The sequence below is a fragment of the Diabrotica undecimpunctata genome, chromosome 1 (genome assembly GCF_040954645.1).
Source record: "Diabrotica undecimpunctata isolate CICGRU chromosome 1, icDiaUnde3, whole genome shotgun sequence".
NCBI classification, from domain to species: domain Eukaryota; kingdom Metazoa; phylum Arthropoda; class Insecta; order Coleoptera; family Chrysomelidae; genus Diabrotica; species Diabrotica undecimpunctata.
In genome coordinates, this window is record NC_092803.1 from 86655153 (window position 1) to 86675971 (window position 20819).

At 33.8% G+C, this 20819-nt stretch overlaps 1 protein-coding gene across 2 annotated transcripts in view; it reads left to right on the forward strand.

Moving 5' to 3' along the window:
* The window catches only part of LOC140451119 (NPC intracellular cholesterol transporter 1-like), a 229349-nt gene that overhangs the window by 109941 nt on the left and 98589 nt on the right, over positions 1 to 20819 (forward strand). For both annotated transcript variants that reach the window (XM_072544850.1, XM_072544856.1), the window contains exons 9-13: positions 5490 to 5908; positions 5965 to 6376; positions 15626 to 15906; positions 18455 to 18718; positions 18781 to 19158. In XM_072544850.1, coding sequence (XP_072400951.1) covers positions 5490 to 5908; positions 5965 to 6376; positions 15626 to 15906; positions 18455 to 18718; positions 18781 to 19158 — 1754 coding nt within the window. The remainder of the gene's footprint in view (positions 1 to 5489; positions 5909 to 5964; positions 6377 to 15625; positions 15907 to 18454; positions 18719 to 18780; positions 19159 to 20819) is intronic.

Consider the following 20819-nt stretch of genomic DNA (forward strand, 5'->3'; position numbering starts at 1 on the left):
TAACTTAAATATCTGTTGGTAATATGCACACGCGTGATAGAGCTCTTATCACTTCACCATTGTTTGTTTTTATTGTCACAACACGTACTCTATTGTCTCTGCCTCGATGTACCATTGAAATGCGTCCTAACTTCTACTGTAAAGGTGGTAAATTGTCTCCTCTAAGACACACTAGCTGATCTATCTTCACTTCTTGGTTGCTAACAGTCCTCCATTTGGATCTTGACTGAAGTTGAGTTAAATATTCTGTTGACCATCTTCTCCAAATATGTTGAAACGTGTTGAGATTTGAAATTCTTCGTAGGTCTGGCTCAGGAAAGGTTCTTAATGGTGAAAATATTAAAAAAATGACCGGGCGTCAAAGGTTGAAAATCTGCTAGGTTAGAGGATAAAGGAGTTAAAGTTCTGGAATTAAGACATGCTTTAATTTGTGTTGTCAAAGTTCCAAAATTATCTACTGAAAATATATGATTTTCCACAATTCTTTTAAGATGAAATTTAAATGATTTGACTGCTGCCTCCCAAATTCCCACATAATGTGGTAATCTAGCAGGAATCAACTGCCACTTTATTGATTCTACTGTCACAAAACTGTTAATTTCTGTTCTGGAGTTCTGTACTAAATCGTACATTACTTTGAGTTGATTATTAGCCCCCACAAAAGTTGTAGCATTGTCTGATGAGATAGTCAATGGTTTACCTCTACGACTGATAAATCGTTTTAAACAATTTAAAAAACTTTCAGTTGTTAACTCTATCACAAGTTCTAAATGTGTAGCCTTTGTGATAAAACAAACAAATATGCAAACATATATATGGATGATTTTTGAATTGCGTAATTTATTAGCTTTAACTGAGAATGGTCCGCAATAATCTAAACATGTATGTAAAAATGCTGTAGCAGGAGTAATTCGCTTCTCTGGCAAGTCACCCTAAGTTGATTGATTGAACTTAGCCTATTTTTAAAACATACAACTCACTTTCTTAAAATTCGTTTTACTGTAGTTAAACCTGATAATATCCAAAATCTATTTCTCAATGTTGATAACAATAGTTGTGGACCAGCATGTAAGTTTTTATAATGTTTATTCCGAATGATATAACTAGTAATGTGGTGGTCTGAAGGTAAACGTATTGGATGTCTTTGAGAAAAAGTTAAAAAATCTGCATTTTTGATCCTACTACCGACTCTGAGAATACCATCTTTAAGAAATGGATTAAGTGAAATAAGATTGCTATTCCTTTTGACTGTATTACCTTTCAAAATTTGTGAAATTTCAGATTAGAAACATTCATTCTGTACAAGTTTTACAATAGTATTTAAACTGACTTCCAGTTCTGTTACAGAAATTTGACCACAATATTTGTCTGATTTATTAAGACAGTTATGTTTAAATTTTAAAAGTAATGCTATTATTCTTTGTAACCTTCAGATTGAAGAATATTTTTGGATTATACTAAATGGTTCCTTTTGTTTTAACATGAGCTGATAACTGGTATTTAGGTCTCTTTTCTGGCAAATTCTTTACTGATTGGCAAATTTGAGTATAGGCCAGTTGTCTTCACCTTCTGATAACCATGAAGGTCCATGCCACCACAAGGAAGAAGTTGATAATGTTTTTGAGTCTATTCCTCTTGAAATAAGGTCTGCTGGATTTTCCTTTGAAGGAACATGTCTCCATTCATATGCCTTGCTGTTTTCATGAATGTGAGCAATTCTGTTTGATACAAAGGTTTCCAAACATGAGATTCGCTGTTTATCCATTGAATAACTATAGCTGAATCTGTCCAAAATGTAAATTTGGCAAAATTAATGCCTGAACAATCTCTTAACTTTTTTACTAAATCTATTAATATCATTGCTGCGCATAACTCTAATTTTGGAATTGTAAGTACCTTTAATGGTGCTACTCTACTTTTTGCAATAAGTAACTGACTTTGTTTCTGATCGTGATATTGACTAACAATATATAAACAAGCTCTATAAGCTGCTTCTGATGCATCGCAAAATCCATGCAATTCTGTATATGTTCCTTGAAACAATGTAACATGTCGTTGAATACTGATTTGATTTAATTCTGTTAACTGATTTATAAAGTCTACAAAACAAGTATGAAGTTCATCAGGAACTGATTCATCCCACTTTAAATTAAGTTTCCACAACCTCTGTAATATCTTTGCTTGAATGACATAAGGTCCTACTAAACCTAAAGGATCAAAAATTTGAGATATTGTTGACAAAATTGATCTCTTTGTAATTTTTTCAGTGTCTTTGCATTTTATTTTAAATAACAAGTTATCTTGATTTGACTGCCAAGTTATTCCTAAAGTTTTATTTTCCTCTTTGCTTGAGATAAAATATTCTATACCTACTTGCTCTTGCTCTCCTGGTAAGAATATATCTTTGTCGTTGGATATTAATTTTCTTAATATAAATTTTGATTTGCTAAGAATTTCTTGTAACTTATTTTTCAACTGTTTTGCCTGTTCTGCAGTTTCACATCCATATAACAAATCATCAACATAGAATCCATTTCTGATTACTACTGCTACATCTGGATCTGTTTCCTCAATTTCATTGGCTAGTTGGGTTAGGCTTCTTATCGCTAAGAACGGTGCACTTGCTGTTCCATATGTTAGTGTTTTAAGTTTGAAATGTTGGATCTCTTCCGAGGGATTTGTACGCCATACGATTCTCTGATAGTTCTGGTAGTTTTCACTTACTAAGATTTGTCTGTACATTTTCTCAATGTCTGCTGCTAAAACTATATTAAAAAATCTGAATCTTATTAAGATAGAAAGAAGATCACTCTGTATAGTTGGTCCAATCTTTAAGCAATCATTTAATGATAAGTCTGTAGTTGTTTTTGCTGACCCATCAAAAACAACCCTTAATTTAGTAGTAGTATTATCTGATTTTAGAACTCCATGATGTGGTAGATAGTATGAGAGATACTTCAAATCCTCTGCTGTTACAAGTGACATATGTCCCAAATCCTGATATTCCTTGATAAAGTCTGTGTATAATCCTTTATATTCTGGATTTTTGATTAATTTTCTTTCTAAACTAGAAAATCTGTCGAGTGCTGTTTGCAATGAATCTCCTAAATTCTGTATGTTGTCATTTGCTAACAGTGGAACAACAATTTGTCCTTCTGATATTCCTTTTCACATGATTATTTTTCTTTAGTTAGACATTTTGAATTATCATTATTTTCTATTACCCAAAATTGTTTGAGCTAATCATGAATTCTGTTGACAGTAAAATTACACCTGATGGTTGGTTTATTTGAATGAAATGGAACATTCCCAGTAATAACCCAACCTAGCATGGTTTTTTGCAAAATTGGTAAAAATCTGTTAAGTCGAATTTGTCCAATGCATAATAAATCATAGAATATAGAGGCACCTAATAAAATATCTATTTTCCCTAGTTTATAAAATGTTTCATCTGCTAAATTTACATTTTCTGGTATAGTCAATTTATTTCTGTTAAGATTCACTGTAGGTAATGTTTCTGTAATTTTATCTATAAGTAAGAAAGAACTTTCAATCTGATATGCATTTACTCGAGATTTGATATTTGTAGTCACTGAATAGTTTATATGAGTTATTTTTTCATCTATACCTGATACTGGTATATTTATACACGACTTATCAAGTTTCAGTGTTCAAATGTATTACCTGACTGGTCAAACATATGTATAACTGCTGTTGCTAATAAAACTTCTGATTGATGATTGGCGCTTGAATTTAGAACTACTGATGTTGCTGGCTGCGTTGAATTAATCTGTACTGTATTTACCTGGTTGTGCTCATTCATTGAGTTCCCAAATTATTTTGATTCTTGGTTCATATTGATGTGGCTTTGTTCTGAAATCTAGAATTTGAGTAATGTAGCAAAGAGTTGTGCCGCCTGGTACAATATTTGCAACCTCTGGTTGACGCACACTTCTCTATTGAATTAGTTCCTCTTAAACAGTTTGCGCATAATTTCATTTTCTGTACTTCAACATTTCTTTGTTTTGCGTATAATTGTAGAAACTTATTACAATAAAAAATTGACTGATTGTTTGTTTATCATTATTTGCATAAAGAGTTTCTAAAAGACGTGAACGCTGACCTAAAAAACTTAAAAATTCTGCAATCCCTTGCAATAAACCTAACCTAACCTAACTAACTAATTAACTAAATAGAACTAACAAAGAAGTAAACAAAAATAATAGCACAATAAAACTATATTATCTAAAATAAACAATGCGAATAATACAAATATTTACTACAATATGTTAAATTGTAACAACTCATATATTATATTTTAAATATACAGGGAAAATTTTATACACTTTTAATACAGAGTTTAACATAGAGTTTAGTATACACTTCCACTATTTATAATAATTCTTCTTTTTTCAATGGAAGAAGTCTGCAATAGTAAGTATATTTGAGCTATTAATACTGAAAGGTGAGAATTTTTGTGTTGTAGGTTGCTGACTATGAATCTGTCAAAATGTGCCCGAGCTAAGCGAATGGACCTTACTGATAATCTACACGCTAACTGATCCTTTTCTGTTTTACCTGACTCGTTTAAAACATTAAAAAATCTAGTTAACTGGCCCTTTAAGGAAGTTTTTGTCGTTTTTAACATATTTTCATCTGTCATTCTGATCATTTATGAAAATATACTGTTACAATACAAAATACAACACACATTAGATGTAAGTCGTGAATAGGGATTTTAGGGATTTTATATAAAAAAGTTTATTAAATAGGGTACCTGATTTCCAATGATTTTCTGATAGTTTGCTTTGATTTTTGTAATCCTGGCGTGGCCTGGTCATTAACCTCTGCTTCGAAATGGCCGCCACCTGTGCTGGGTATCATTTTGATTTTCTGGTAAAATATTTGTTTCTCGTCCTGTCACGGTCGCCAAAATGTTTTGTATTATTTATAGAAAGTATTATTTCTGCTTTCTGGTGGTTGATGCTGATAAAAAACTGATACACTGAATAAAAACTGAATTTATTTGTACATTGCCTATGATATGTTATACAACGTTACAGCATAGCATCTATATTCTTTGATAGCATGATGATTGAATTGACATTGTCATGTGCGCTGTCACCAGCTGACATGCGACGAGCACTTATTTGTCCTTCACTTGTGTATTCTGCAACAACATTGATACTTATTTTATTTTTTTCTTTCTGGGCGCTTCAGTTGTGAGATGTTTATTAAGCTTGTCACTTTTTCCCTTTTAACTTTCAGAAATATATTTAGTCTAAAATCCATTATAACTGTATTGTGATCGCTATGAATGTCAACTTCAGGTTATGTTGTAGTAGATTTGCGTATATTCGCCATTATCTTTCTTTTAGATTTAAGGTTTATACTAGCATAAACTGATAAATGACTCTCCGACTCATTAAGATATTACTATTACTACATATATTACTGTTATTTCACGTTTAAAAATTTGTAATTTATAGAAACCCCTATGACTGTCTCGCACCGTTTGGAGGCCCTGTTGATCCAGCTATAGCCCTGGGAGGTTTTTTGGAACCCGGACAGAACTTGGCCAAACACGCGGATTATAAAAAAGCTAACACTGTAATACTAACGTTCATCGTCAACAATCACCACAACAAAACTATGTTATCTCAAGCCTTACAATGGGAAAAAAAATTCGTTAAGTTTATGAAAAATTGGACGGCGACGGAAAAACCTGAATATATGGATATCGCGTTCACTTCTGAGAGATCCATCGAAGATGAACTAGAGAGAGAAAGTCAATCTGATGTTGTAACTATTCTCATTTCCTACATGATCATGTTTGGCTATATCGCTATATCTTTGGGGCAAATAAATAACTGGTCTAGGCTTTTAGTGGACAGTAAAATAACTCTGGGTGCGTATAAATTACGATATTTTCAATTTTGTGTGCTAAATAGTATTTTTTATTAGGTCTTGGTGGAGTTTTTATCGTACTAGCATCAGTAGTGTCATCAGTTGGTATATTCGGTTATATCGGTATCCCAGCCACCCTTATCATCATCGAAGTGATCCCCTTCTTGGTGCTGGCCGTAGGAGTTGATAACATCTTTATTTTAGTACAAACTCACCAAAGAGATAACAGGAAATCCAATGAAACTCATGCAGAACATATCGGCAGAACTTTAGGACAGGTTGGACCGTCGATGCTGTTGACCAGCGTTTCTGAAAGTTGCTGCTTCTTCTTGGGAAGTTTATCTGATATGCCAGCTGTTAAAGCTTTCGCTTTGTATGCTGGTATGGCGTTGATGTTTGATTTCTTGCTCCAGATCACCTGTTTTGTCAGTTTGATGACTTTGGACATTCAAAGGCAGTCTGCCAACAGGTAAGAATAAACTTAGTCATATTTTCCATCTTGGGTATAAAAACAGAGACATAATACCTAAAAAATCGTCCCATCGCTCAAAATATAGCGCTCAGATAGAAATGAATACTTCTTATAGCGGGTTATTAATATATGTGGATCGATGAAACTTTATGTCTGCTTATTACTAAATTGTTAATATTTTTTTATAATACCACACATTTCAGTTCTTTAAAATATAATAAATCTTTTTTTCTTTAAAAATATTGTTTAATGATATTAGTAATTCCCAAAATTTGTTAAAGATAATATAGAATGTATTCATCATTTATATTTTCATTATTATCTTTTATTTGTTTAATTATGGAAATGGGCAGGCCACATATAAAGACACAACTGCACCACAAAAAACGAGAGTAAAAGTATGGTTTCAAAAAAGGTGACGGAGTTTGAGTATCTCAGAGTAACGTTAGGGTTACTCTGAGGAGAAGAAAGCCAAGAAATTGATAAGCGGATTTTGAGAGGAAGGAAGACGGTCACTACTAAGCACAAAAAACATCTCTAGAGAGGCAAAATTGAGACTATGCCGAACAGTGATTCAACCCACGATCCTGTATAGAAGCGAAAATTTTTGTGAACAAAAATCAAGAAAATATGAGTATTTCAAGAAATATATTTGGGGGAGTAAAAGGCTATGAAGACGTTTGGAGGAGACGAACAAATGCAGAAATCAGAGTGCTGTACGAGAAACCAGAAATTAGCCAGATCGTCAGCACAAAGACACTTAGATGATTAGGTCATCTTGCGAGAATGGCAGGTGGCAGAGAAGAGGACGACCACAAAAAAAGTGGCTAGAAGCGTGTAAAGAAGACCTACAAACAATAATAGATTTAAATAAAATTAAATAAAATCGAACCGAATAAAATAAAATAATAAAACAAAATAAATTAAATTAAATTAAAAACTATCGCTCCTTGCGTAAACGATAAGAAAGCTATGCTTCCGCTCCTCGGTCACTACCAGTTTAATTTTATCTAATTTTATTTAATTTAATATAATTTATATAATTTAATTTATATAATTTATAAGGGCCTGCGTAGCGCAAGCGGTAGGATGCTTGACTCGCAAGCCGGTGGTCCGGGGTTCGAATCCCACCGCCGGCAAGAACATCTAGACATTTTAAAAATGTCTATAGGCCCCAGGTCGACTCAGCCTGAATAAAAATGAGTACCTTGGGTAAAACCAGGGGTAATAATAGACGGTTGAAGCGTAGCACTGGCCATGTTACCTTTCTTGTATACCGTAGGCCCTAGATATAGCAGACTACCCTGCTATACTCCCAAAGCCGCGACAGCGGTATAAAACGGGAGACTATTATAATATAATTTATTTTAACTTTATTTAATTTTATTTTATTTTATACAAATATTTTAAAATCAAAGTTAGCCAAATCGATCCAGTCGTTCTCGAGGTATTATAAAAAAGTGTATTGTTACGCTAAAAAATTCTTTATCTGTAATTATTACAATAGTACTCAAACCATTGTAAAGTCCAGTTTGTTAAATTACCATTATAAATTCACTGTACACTGAGGCGAAATGCAGCGTGACACACAATGGAATCAACAGCGACGAATTTGACATACTTACTGGAGTGTAGACAGGGATGCGTGCTTTCTCCGTTTCTTTTTAACATAGCAGTAGACTATATTCTCTCCAAACTAGACTCTGGCACAAAAGGGGTACAATGGACGTTAACCACTTTAACCCCGTTAATCGCCTAAGCGATCTGGAATGCGCCGACGATATCTGCCTGTTAGGACAAAGGTTCCAAGATGTGGCTGATCAATTGTGGTTGATCAAATCACTGAAGACAATAAAGTAGGTTTGAAAATCAATATTAGTAAAACCAAATCCATGAGACTAGATGCAAGAAACAACACGCTATTTACTATCAACAACATACAGATTGAAAATGTGGAAAACTTTACGTATCTTTGAAGTGTCATAATAGAAAGCGGAGGTACAGAGGCGATATTTGTATGAGGGTACGAAAAGCTCAACAAGCATTCAGCATGCTCAAGGGGATCTGGCGAATATACTACAAGGACAAAGAGAACATCAAATAAAGTCCAGAAAGTGGGGTTGGATTGGTCACACACTCAGAAAAAATAATTTCAATATTGCAAAGATTGTCCTAGAGTGGAATCCCCAAGGAAGAAGAAAAATAACTCGTCCACTACAAACTTGGAGAAGATCCATCATGGACGAGATAAGAGGCCAAGGAAAGTCTTCTAATGAGGTGAAGGCCTTAGCGCAAAATAAAACCCGATGGTGCGTTTTAACTGAAGAACTATGCCCCACTTAGGAGTTAAAGAACCTTATACTTTATATATGCTCAAACTCGATACTCCGGCTAATGAAATTAAATTTACCGAGAACCCTTAATTTTCAAGGGGAGTATTCTCTTAGGGAAATTGCTTCTTCCTTTTAGAGGTTCAAAAAGGAATCCACCAACCAATATTCTTTATGGGCGTCAGGTATTTATTTATTAAGCTATGAATACGTCCAGGCATTTAACCAAGTACTCGATCTTAGGACGCCAAAAAAAGAAAGAATATTTATGGTTAATGGATCACTCTTGAACAAAATACATCCTGGGGTAAACAAAATATTATGTCATAAAAATAAAACAATATATCTTCAAAAAAACTGTATAGTTTTTTGTGAAAAATTCAATTTTATATTAATTTCAGGGTACCTGAAGAGAAAATACAAACTTTAAAAATAAATTTTTTCAAAGCAATTTGACCGAAAATTAACCAAATCTTTTCTTTTTTGAAATAAATTAATTGATGGAGAGGATAAATGTATTACCAAACATTCCACATTTTAGAGAGGCGTAGTTGAACACCTAATTGCTTTAAAATATTTATTAAGGACCACTGAAGCAATAAAACACTTAAAACGTATTTTTCCTTCGATTTATTTATAGTGAACTTAAGGGCTGATTCTACATTGATAATTATCGCAATTCTAATAATACTAAAAAGAGTTATACAAATATCATTAGCTTTACAGTACTAGGTGGCAGTAACAGAAGTTCAGAGTATTGATAGAAACAAAACTGGTATAGGTATACGGTTTAATACGAAACACCGGTTCCCGTTAGAGCATGTGTGACTCACGCACTTTTTGGAATCAACAACACACTCCGTCTTTACTTGCCGAGATGCAAATTCGCAGTGTCCTAAGTTATATAACGCGGGGTGGAGAGAGATTATGAGAGAGAGAGGGTCGCAGACACATTAACACGAGAGCTGACGATCTGAGCGCACAAGTTAATAAAATAACTATATTACGATTACAGTATTACAAATAGGTTATTACAACATTAATTACAAGGTTTATTGTATTGAACCCTTGACTATTAAAAAAATCAGACAAAAAATTGTCATAATTTATTGCCTGATCGCTCAAAAACTCAATTCAACAAAAAGGTACCATGTGTTCGATACCGAACTAAAATTATATTATTAAAATAAATGAAATTTTTAATTTAATTACACCGAACTCACTCTACAATTAATATATTGAACTTAATGTTCTTCTCCTGGTGACTTTCTGTTTTTTTTTTGACCAGGAGAAGATCAAATACCAAATAAACTCTTAAAATATGGAGGTGATCACCTTGTACAACAACTGCAACTTCTTATTAATAAAATAATCACCACGAACAGAATACCAGATGAATGGAGGAGAGCGATCATGGTGATGTTCTTTAAAAAAAGGAGATAAGAAAGACCCCAATGATTATCAAGCAATAAATCTATTAAATACAACACTCAAATTGACAACAAGAATAATAGCGACAAAAATAAACGAACGAATATCTCTGCAAGAGGAACAGCAAGGATTTCGGACAGGAAGATCATGCACGAATGCAGTTTTTGTAATAAGACAAATAAAAGAAAAGTCGCTGGAATATAACAAACCAGCATATATGTGTCTGATAGATTTGAAGAAAGCGTTTGATAGAGTGAGAATTCGGGACACGATACATTTATTATATGAAATGGGAATATCACTGGATTTAGTAAAAACCGTTGAGAATATATATAAAGATAATATAGCTATGGTAAGATGTAAAGGAAAACTATCGCAACCTATCAATATGAAACTGGCATTAGACAAGGAGATTCCCTAAGCCCATTAATACTTAATTCTGATGGATGAAATCATAAAGAAAGTTAAAAAAGAAGAGGATGTAGAATGGGAGAAAAGGAAATAAGGATAATATGCTATGCCGACGACGCCATAATAACAGCCGAAAATGAAGATGACCTACAAAGATTAATTAAAGAATTCGAAGATACGGCGCTCATATACAACATGGAGATCTCAACAGAGAAAACTAAAACGATAGTGATATCAGCGGAACCGAGACGATGTAAACTAGTCGTAAATAACAAAATAATAGAACAAGTGATGGAAACTGAATACTTGGAAATAAAACTGTCAAGCTACGGAAAAGTGGAAGAAGAAATACAAAAACAAGTGAACATGGCAAACAGAGCAGCAGGATGTCTCAACAACACAATCTGGAGAAACAAATACCTCACAACGGAAACGAAAACCAGGATATATAAATCAACAATAAGACCGATAATGACGTACACAGCGGAAACAAGAGCAGATACGGCGAAAACACACAGACTACTGGAAAAAACAGAAATGAAAGTCTTACGAAAAATAACAAACCAAACTCTAAGAGACGTGAGTAAGAAGTGAGGAAATACGAGCGAGATGTGGTATGGAGGAAATAAACGCGTGGGCCAAAAGAAGAAAAGTGGAATGGAATGAACACATCGAAAGAATGACAGAAAATAGAATAGTAGGAATCTTCTTCTTCTTCTCGTGCCACTCCTAGCGGAGATTGGAAATCATCATGGCCACTGCGACTTTGTTAGCAGCGCGCCTAAAAAGTTCAATCGAACTACACCCGAACCATTCACGTAGATTACGAAGCCACGATATTTTTCTTCTTCCCACACTTCTTTTGCCCTTAATTTTGCCCTGCATGATATTTCTTAAAAGTTCGTACTTTTCACCTCTCACAATGTGCCCCAAGTATTCCATCTTTCTAGTTTTTATCTCATTTAGAATTTCGCATTTGTCTAAAGTTTGGAGTACTTGCGTGTTAGTGACGCGGTCCATCCATGATATTCTGAGAATGCGCCTATAGCACCACATCTCGAAAGCTTCGATGTTTTTTGTGGTCAACTGTTTTAGTGTCCAAGCCTCTACTCCATACAACAGGGTAGAAAAGACATAACACCGCAGCATTCGTATTCGTATAGTAGGAATAGCAAGAGACAAATCGCCAAATGGAAGATCATTGGGACGACCGAGGAAAAGATGGTCAGACAACGTCAATTGAGGCTAAAAACCGAAGTAGAACAGGCATTAAGCCTATTTATAAGCTAATTAAGCTTATTTATAAAGTAGGAAGAAGAAGAACTTAATGTTGAACCTTGCCATGTTCCCAGTCGGTAGCCAACCATATGAAGGGTCTTAAATCCTTACTAAGAAATCCATACCATTCAAATATTAAGAAACATCTTCGATACAGGAATAAAGAAAATATCCTCAGAGAGGAGTCCCTTCAATCTCCAAACTTAAAAATTTACTGGTTGTAGTGTAACGTTCATCACTTTCTAATTATAATTTAAAAATCAATAGTCTTTTATAATCACTAATAGTTAGACAATCCATATTACCTGCACAGGAATTTCAACGTCATAAATATGGTAGAACGAAATGGCATGAGTAGAACGAAAGATTCATAGCTGTTCCAGGAGAGAGAGTGATTCAGACTTTACTTCTATGTAGACAGTGGCGGGATAGCTTTTTGTGACGAAAAGTTTTGTCAAGAATTTATTTTAATTTAAGAAGATGTATTAAGTTCGGAGAATATTGTTTTTTATTATTAGAAGGGCGTAAGAGTGTATTTTGGTTTGGTTTTTTCTTAGTAAGTCAATAAGTATCCCGGTAAGGCATAATTTTAATATTTAATAAGCAGCTAGTTTGAAATCTCCTTTTATAAAATCTATACAACAGCCCAAAATTAAAATGTTTTATTATATCATGCTTTTTGCTTTTTTCACGAATAAAACTATTAATTTCCTATTCATTAAATACATATGTTTCATACCAAAACTCAGATAATTGTTTCAATTTATCCAAGGTCTCAGCAAATTTCACAAACCATTAACGTTTTTATTTGACTAAATCAATTTTTTACGCCCAGTCCTAACATATGGTTCAGAAACCTGGACTTTAACAAAAAGCAATGAAAACATGTTAGGATGTTTCGAAAGAAAAATACTAAGGCGAATCTATGGAGCGGTAAATGAAAATGGTGTCTGGAGAAGACGATACAACTTCGAACTCTATAGAATATACCAGTAACCAGATATCGTAAAACACATTAAGATAGGACGTCTGAGGTGGGTAGGCCATGTAATGCGGATGGAGCAAACCGACTCAGTTAGAAAAACGCTCCTGGATAGACCTATTGGTCAAAGAAAAAGAGGAAGGCCCAGAACAAGATTCCTAGATAACGTAGATCAAGATATGAGAAATATGGAAATACGTGCTTGGCGGAGGAAGGCGATGGATAGGGACGACTGGAAAAAAATTCTTGGGGAGGCTAGGACTCACACAGGGTTGTAAAGCCAAAATGATGATGAAATCAATTTTTTGTCCAAACCTTTATCTTTATACAAGATTAAAATCCTTGGGTTTTTGTTTTTCTCGCTCTTTCATCCAAAACGAAAACAGAAAATAATCCGGTCTATATTTTTTAGCCATCCTACAATATCAATAATTTCTACATACTGGAAACTTTAGAAGTAACAGGGGACTAGAAGCTTTATTCAGTTTTATAGGTTGGTCTTTTTTGGGATTTCATTTACCAGGATTTTATCTCGCCCATTTACCTCAACCATATTATTTGTTTGGAAAATATTACCCTCAATTTTAGATAAATTTTCATGTTTTAAATTTTAGTAAATAACTTCCTCTTCAAGGCATCAATATTATGTTAAATAATAATTAACTAATTTCATCGTATAATCATTTACTAGAGATTTAACTATTTGTAACTATTTATAAGGGGATGCTGTAATGCCCCATTATCTTTCGATTGTCAGGTATTTGTGTACAAATTTTAAAAAAGATTAATCGGAGAGTTATTACTATGTTTTTTTCCTTTTTTTAACATATAGATAGACCTTTGGCATTTATCCCGTCAGGATAATGTCATCTTAGCTTGCTTAAATCTTTTAATCAAAAGCCGAAGTGCAGTAATACTGTTTCTAGTAGGCGAGTAAATTACTTTTTTTAATAAATACGAGGATGGATTGATATAAAACTAGCCTTTGATAGAAAAAACAAGTTTTTTGGAATTAAATCGATTTATTTCTCAACATAGTCCCCTTTTAGCTCGATACACTTAGTAAGACGATGTTCCAATTTTTTTATCCCATTCGAATAGTACTTTTGCTCGAGCTCTTCAAAATAGGCCAACGTTCGATGACTTCATCTTTTGTTGCGAAACGGCGTCCTCCGAGCCATTTTTTTAGGTTTGGAAACAGGAAAAAATCGCTGGCCGCAAGATTTGGGGAATACGGTGGGTGTTCAACTAATTCATAGCCCAATTCGTGTAATTTTGCCATGGCGACGGCCGATCGGTGAGCCGGTGCATTATCTTGGTGAAAGAGCACATTTTTGCGTTCCAAACCGGGGCGTTTTCGACGCAATTCGGCAACGAATCGATCCAATAATGCTGCGTAGTACTCACCATTGTCACCATACATAAAAATGTCTGCACGTCATTCAAGATTTACGACGTCAGAACCCCACAGCGTTGCCAAAACATCAGAATAGTTAGTAAGTGAGGAATTTTTAAAATGTCAACTATTTGTCAAACTATTATATTAACAGTAAATACACTTAGTTTTAAGATTACTGCAACACACTAAAATACATAAGAAAACATTTTAATACAAAATTATATATTCTAAATTTTAAACTTACCACTTTTAGAGCATTAATAATAAAAACGTCCCGCCATTATTTCTCGTTCAAAATAATATATCTTATATAAAAGCTTATCAGCTTTCTACAGACTATTCAGTTGTTTTGGCATAGCACAATCACAATACAAAAAAATAATTAGTTTTTAACGCTATTAATCTAAATTTAATATGTATTTATAAATACAATTTATTATGATCAAATTGTGTAAGAAAACAAAACATAAACAAAATTCTTACTCTAAAAAAGCGGCAACATTTTAAACAATTTTACCACACGCTGAACTGTCAAAAAATTTGCGTACGATTGTCTTTAATTAAAATTATTATTTTGTGGAATATTAGACTTAAAGAGTTATTTGATAAAATTTATATTATTAATAATAACAAATGTTTTTGGTTATTGAATCAATATAATTCTAAAATTCCCAATATAATGATGATTACATTTTTCTGATTATTATACCATGTTGACGCCTATGAAAGATCGCGGAGTTCCGTATGGGTTTCGTATTATTAGCTGTGTTAGGAAAATTTTAACTCTAACGTACGTTCTGGAAATTTTAAATATACGTGACGTCACTTTATATAAATTGTGACGTGCACGCATTTTTATATGAAAAATACTATATACATATTAGACATATACACTTATAAAATAAAACGACATTCAACAAACGTCATTTTATTTTTTTATAACAATTCAATAATGACTGGCTCGATTTGGCTAATTTTGATTTAAAAATATTTGTATTAAATTAAATTAAATTAAATAAAACCAAATAAAATTAATTAAAATAAAATAAATAAAATCGAATCGTATCGAGTAAAATAAAATAAATTAAAACCATTGCGTCGTAGACAATAAGAAAGCTACGCTTCCTCTCCTCGATCACTCCCAGAGTGTCATATCCCGTTGTTTTGTTTTTAAACACATTATAATGAAATATAATGAATAAATTATATGTTATACTTAACAAATTTTGGAAATTAAATTAAATCATTAAACAAAATTTTTAAAGAAATAAATTGAGATTTTTTAAATTTTAAAGAACTTCAGTGTGTGATAATGATCCATTATAAAAAAAGTTAACAATTCAGTAATAAGCAGACATAATATTAATAATTTGTAAGTAAGTAATAAGTATCTTTTTTATAACGCTTGTTTTCAGGTTTGACATATTCTGTTTTCTTCGAGTCTCGAAGAAAAACGAACCTCACTCAACTGGTGGTCAAGAAGGTCTACTCTACTCGTTCTTCAAATATCTTTATGTACCAACATTAATGAACAAAGCTGTCAGATGTACTGTTATGGTTTTGTTCTTCGGATGGCTGTGTTCTTCTATAGCTGTAGTTCCTCATATTGAAATTGGTCTAGACCAGGAGCTGTCGATGCCGGAAGATAGTTTTGTGTTAAAATATTTTAAGTACCTGAATGAATATTTGAGTATGGGTAAGTAATTTAATATATCGTTTGAAGTATTTTGAAATTTTGGCTGAAATAAAACTTAAACATTGACTCCGTTGGTTGTAGAGAAGAAGTTTCGAGCGAGCAAGATATAGCAACATATTTATCTAGAGACAAATATTATTTACTATTTTTATTGTGAATTAATCACCATTTCAGTTTAAAATACCTTTTTGACCTTTACGCCCTAGGTGGTTTAGTTACCTTACTGGATATACAGTGTGACTTGTCGTCCTAGCCTTTTTTATTATATATATTTTATATCACGAAACACTTTTTTGACTTAAAATAATTTTATTTCGAAAATACAATAAGCAAAGTAACGTGCTCCAATTTTAATTGAACGAAAATAAAAAGCGACAAATTGTTTTATAAGATTGGTGAATGCTGACTCAGTGGGAACGTGTAAAAACCTCGGGTCCCGCTGACTCTGCTGATACTGCATGTGCAGGGATTCTTATCGGCTCTGGTAGTTAGAAGTTGAAATCTGATACCCTGGGAATCGTCGTTATAAGTAACATGGTTGGTACAATGCATATAACAGCTCCCCTTTTTTAGATCAAAGTCGGTGCATGCCAGCAACTTTTAGACTATCTGTTGGTATTCAGTTGGATCTGCTCTTCTTCGTCTATGAAGTCGCTTAGGTGGATACTGCGTCTTCGTCTTGGAAGGATCTTCATCCAATTCCTGGGGAAGGCTGTCTCTGGCTGTCTTGCCATATCCTATCTTGTATCTTCTCTTGGATCTGCATTTGCATATGACGTAAAGAACAACAAGAGTCACAATGACGACTATTGTTAAGATCATGAACCAGCTCAGATGTTTGTTGACGAATGGTTCATTGATTAGTTTGTCGAGTTCTTCTCAGAATACTGATTGAGTTTGTGATAGGCTATCTCGAGGTCTTAAGTATTGATTTTGCTAAGCCTCAGTGGTTTTAAGTCGGGAAGATGAATCTTATCTGGAAAGTGTTTGCAGCAGTTGAATGGTATTTGGACTGGGTGACTTCTGTAACATTGTCATGGACTTCGTACTACCAATAAAGGCATCGCACGTGGGTTGTAGTTTGAGTACATGGTTGGTGTGGATGATCTCCGATTTGACATCTCTGGTCTCGCATTTGATGGTAATAGGCAGCAGGTCAGAAACTATTATGAGCCACAGTTTCATGTTGATCTTCTGAACGTTGTAATCTTTTACGAATACTACGGAAGTCTGGCATGCTCTAGGATGGCGTTCTTGTCGTTTCAGAGGTTGGGCTTCGCATATCGCATAGCTGTCGATCGGGTATGGAAGTATGTTATAACAGATCTTGGTTCGAGCTCGCAAGGTTTACATGATTCAAGACTATTTATTGTAAGGTATAACAATGATTCATCATTTCGCGAAATGTATTTATGTGTTGTTGTTAATCGAGAGTCGAGAATTAAATTAAATTTAGATAGTCTTTCTAAAATTTTAAATTAACCATGATGTTTAGAAAATTACAACAAACTACTGTAATATCTGACTTTCACATAAATTTGAAATCGAATGCTTGAAAGAATAGAATGTAAGCCGTTCAATTTGATAATAGCGCGCATTTGACAACCGAGCGTTTCCAAGCACTGCCTCCCTCCTTCCCTCGCAACACCAGATGCAGGCCAGCTAACCTCAAAACCGAAGCAGCTAATCAATTCTGACTCAGTGTTTGAAATACCTCGGCCTAGCCTGCACGTATTTTGACTTGCAGGTTGACTTGCGTTGTGCACTTACTAAAACTCAGCCACGAATAGGCATACTAGGAAAAAAATGCAAGCACATCCATCTAACTAACCAACCTAATCTATATTTCTTTTATTAATAAGTTTTGTATTTTATAATAACTGATATTGTGTCTTATGGCAGTATAAATAAATGTTTTGTTTTCTATGTAATACTTCTTTCCTTATTTGTTTTTGTTTTGTTCCTAGGCCCATATAATTTATTGTTAAGGGGTGGGGGCACAAGAAACTTTCATTTCAATAAAATGGGGCGTGGTACAAAAAAGTTTGAGTTAAAGGTATATTTAAGACAAACACAATTTTTGTGTTTTGTTGATAGGCTTGTAAATTGATAATATCGAGATATTGTATGCCTAAGCGATTCAATTAAATCAAACGTGGATATGGTACATATTATCAATCTCAGCTACGCAAATTATTCGCGGAAGTCTAGGGTGGCACAATTTGATGCCAAAATGAGAGATCATAGGTTAAGATGGTTCGGACATGTTCACCGTCGAGACCTTAAGCACCCGATACTAAAAATCGCTAATTTGCAAGTTCCTGGGATGAGTAAAAGAGGAAGACCAAAGAAGACATAGGGGGAAGGCTTAGGCAGGACATGTCGGTAAAGGTAATTGATATTGGTATGACCCAAGATAGAAACTTAAGGAGAAATGTAATTAGGGAAGCCGATCCCGCATATGGATAAAGAAAAAGAGAATGTTTATGACCAAAATATATTACACATATATTGTGTAACAGTTAAAAATTATTTTTTTACTTTGTAGGACCTCCAGTATACTTTGTCGTAAAAGGAGGACTTAACTACAGTGACATCGAAGCTCAGAACCTGATATGTACGGGTAGATACTGCAAAAGTAATTCCATGGTTGCTCAAATATATGCCGCCAGTAAAGTTCCAGAAGATACATACATTGCCAGACCTTCTTCCAGTTGGATAGACGACTACTTTGACTGGGCAGAAAATCCTAAATGCTGCAAAAAATATGCCAACGATAGCAGCTTTTGTCCGCATAAAACTAAAGGCTTTGGTAAGTACAAAAAGCTTTTTCACTACTATAAATTGAAGGTTACAATAAATTGATATTTTCAGTGTGCAAACAGTGCAACATCAAATTCGACGGTCCAGAAAACCGACCAGTGCCAGAAGATTTTAAGCGATACGTTTCTTTCTTCTTGAGAGATAATCCAGATTTGGATTGCCCTAAAGGAGGTCACGCCGCATACGGTCAAGCAGTTAACTATAAAACTAATGCTACCACCAAATTATCTACTGTTGGAGCTTCCTACTTCATGACTTACCATACAATTTTGAAGACTTCTAAGGATTTCTATGAGAGTATGAGATCATCGAGAAAGATAGCAGCCAATCTCTCAGATACTGTTGCGGTTGATGTGTTTCCCTACTCAGTGTTTTATGTGTTCTACGAGCAGTATTTGACGATGTGGTCAGACACACTTTTCAGTGTTGGTAAGTAGTAAAAAATATGTTTAATAATAATTGTGAATATATACCTAACCGCAAAAATGTTGCACCACCAAAAACGATGCTTATTTTCATAGTTGATTTTCTCGTGAACAGATTCCGATAATTTCTTTTATTTTAGATTTTTTTCTTTGGTATTTACACTGTTGGGGAAAGGTTTACTCAAGCTTCTCTTTTGAGCTTATACCGGGTGGAAGAAACGAAATGTTTTTCTTATGTTAAGTTTGAGACACACTGTGGGTACAAATCGAAATCTAGTCTATTCAATTATTATTGGTTCTGGGAAAAACATGATTATAACTACAATTTTTTGTTTGCTCACACTAGATCGCTAGGCACTTTACGTTTCAACCTATGCACTATACGCATCTGCATCAAATTCCGTGATAGGTGATTTGGGTGTTACCGCAATCAGTCCTTGTATTTTTTTAAACGATATATAATTTCGAGGGTTTAGTGTCAAACAACGTTAACTACAAAAACATGAAGTTGTAGAACATACGAAAAACTGTTTTAAAACGTAATATTTGCCAACAGATTTGTAATTATGGAGGCAAGATACATTACAATAAAAATCTATAAATTTATATATTATTATTGAGTAGCAATCTGATTCTCGAAGCGTGAACAAGTACCGTCATTCAAAGCGCTAGAGAACTTCTTTATCGTAAAACTACCTAATTAACTAGTAATTATCTTATCAGCATCAAAAAATTGTTAAGTGAAAAGTAACAAAAACTAGGTGATTAGTGAAACAAACAGAAGAAATATGTTCCCTTCGGGGAATTTATTATTACCATTTTTGTATTTCCATCAAACACCATCTAACCAGATAACAAATCAAATTTCATGCCTAAATCAAGATTCCAACCCAAATAGCTATACCAAACCAAGTACAATTTCCTACTCAATCAACTGCACAAAATATTCAAAACACCCAAAACCCTATTCAGTCCCAATACACAACAGTATTGGCAATCCACAAACCCTCAATGCTGACTCTCATCATCACAAAACACCAATAACTACACGGATAGCGATAGCGACATAGAACTTAACGAAACAGAAAACGAAAATAAACATCCTTGACAATAAGAGAAAAAGAGTGAAAAGACAAACAACTTCAGAAATTCCCAACCAAATCCAAACACAAAACAGATTTGATTCCCTCTCAAAAGAAAATCTAGATGAATAAACAGACAATTTATCAAATACACAAAACACAAATATAACCAAAAAAGATCACTCACCGCCACCAATCTATATTTATGGAGTTAATGACTATAGTGTTAATATAGCAAACCTTTCATCTACAACTGCGGCAGAAACCTATTACACCAAAACCATTTCAAATAATACAGTAAAAATTAACCCTACAAACTCAGACACCTACAGGACACTCATACAGCACCTTAGAAAAGAAAACATTGTACATCACACTTACCAACCGAAACAAGAGAGGGCCTATAGAGTTGTCATAAGAGGATTACACCATTCAATACCCACAGGAGATATCTCGCATGAATTAAAGAATAAGGGTTTGAAAGTTCACATAATTAATGTTAGACATAAAGTTACCAAAGAACCATTGCCCTTATTCTTTGTCGATGTAGAGCCAAATGAAAACAACAAAAACATATTAAAAA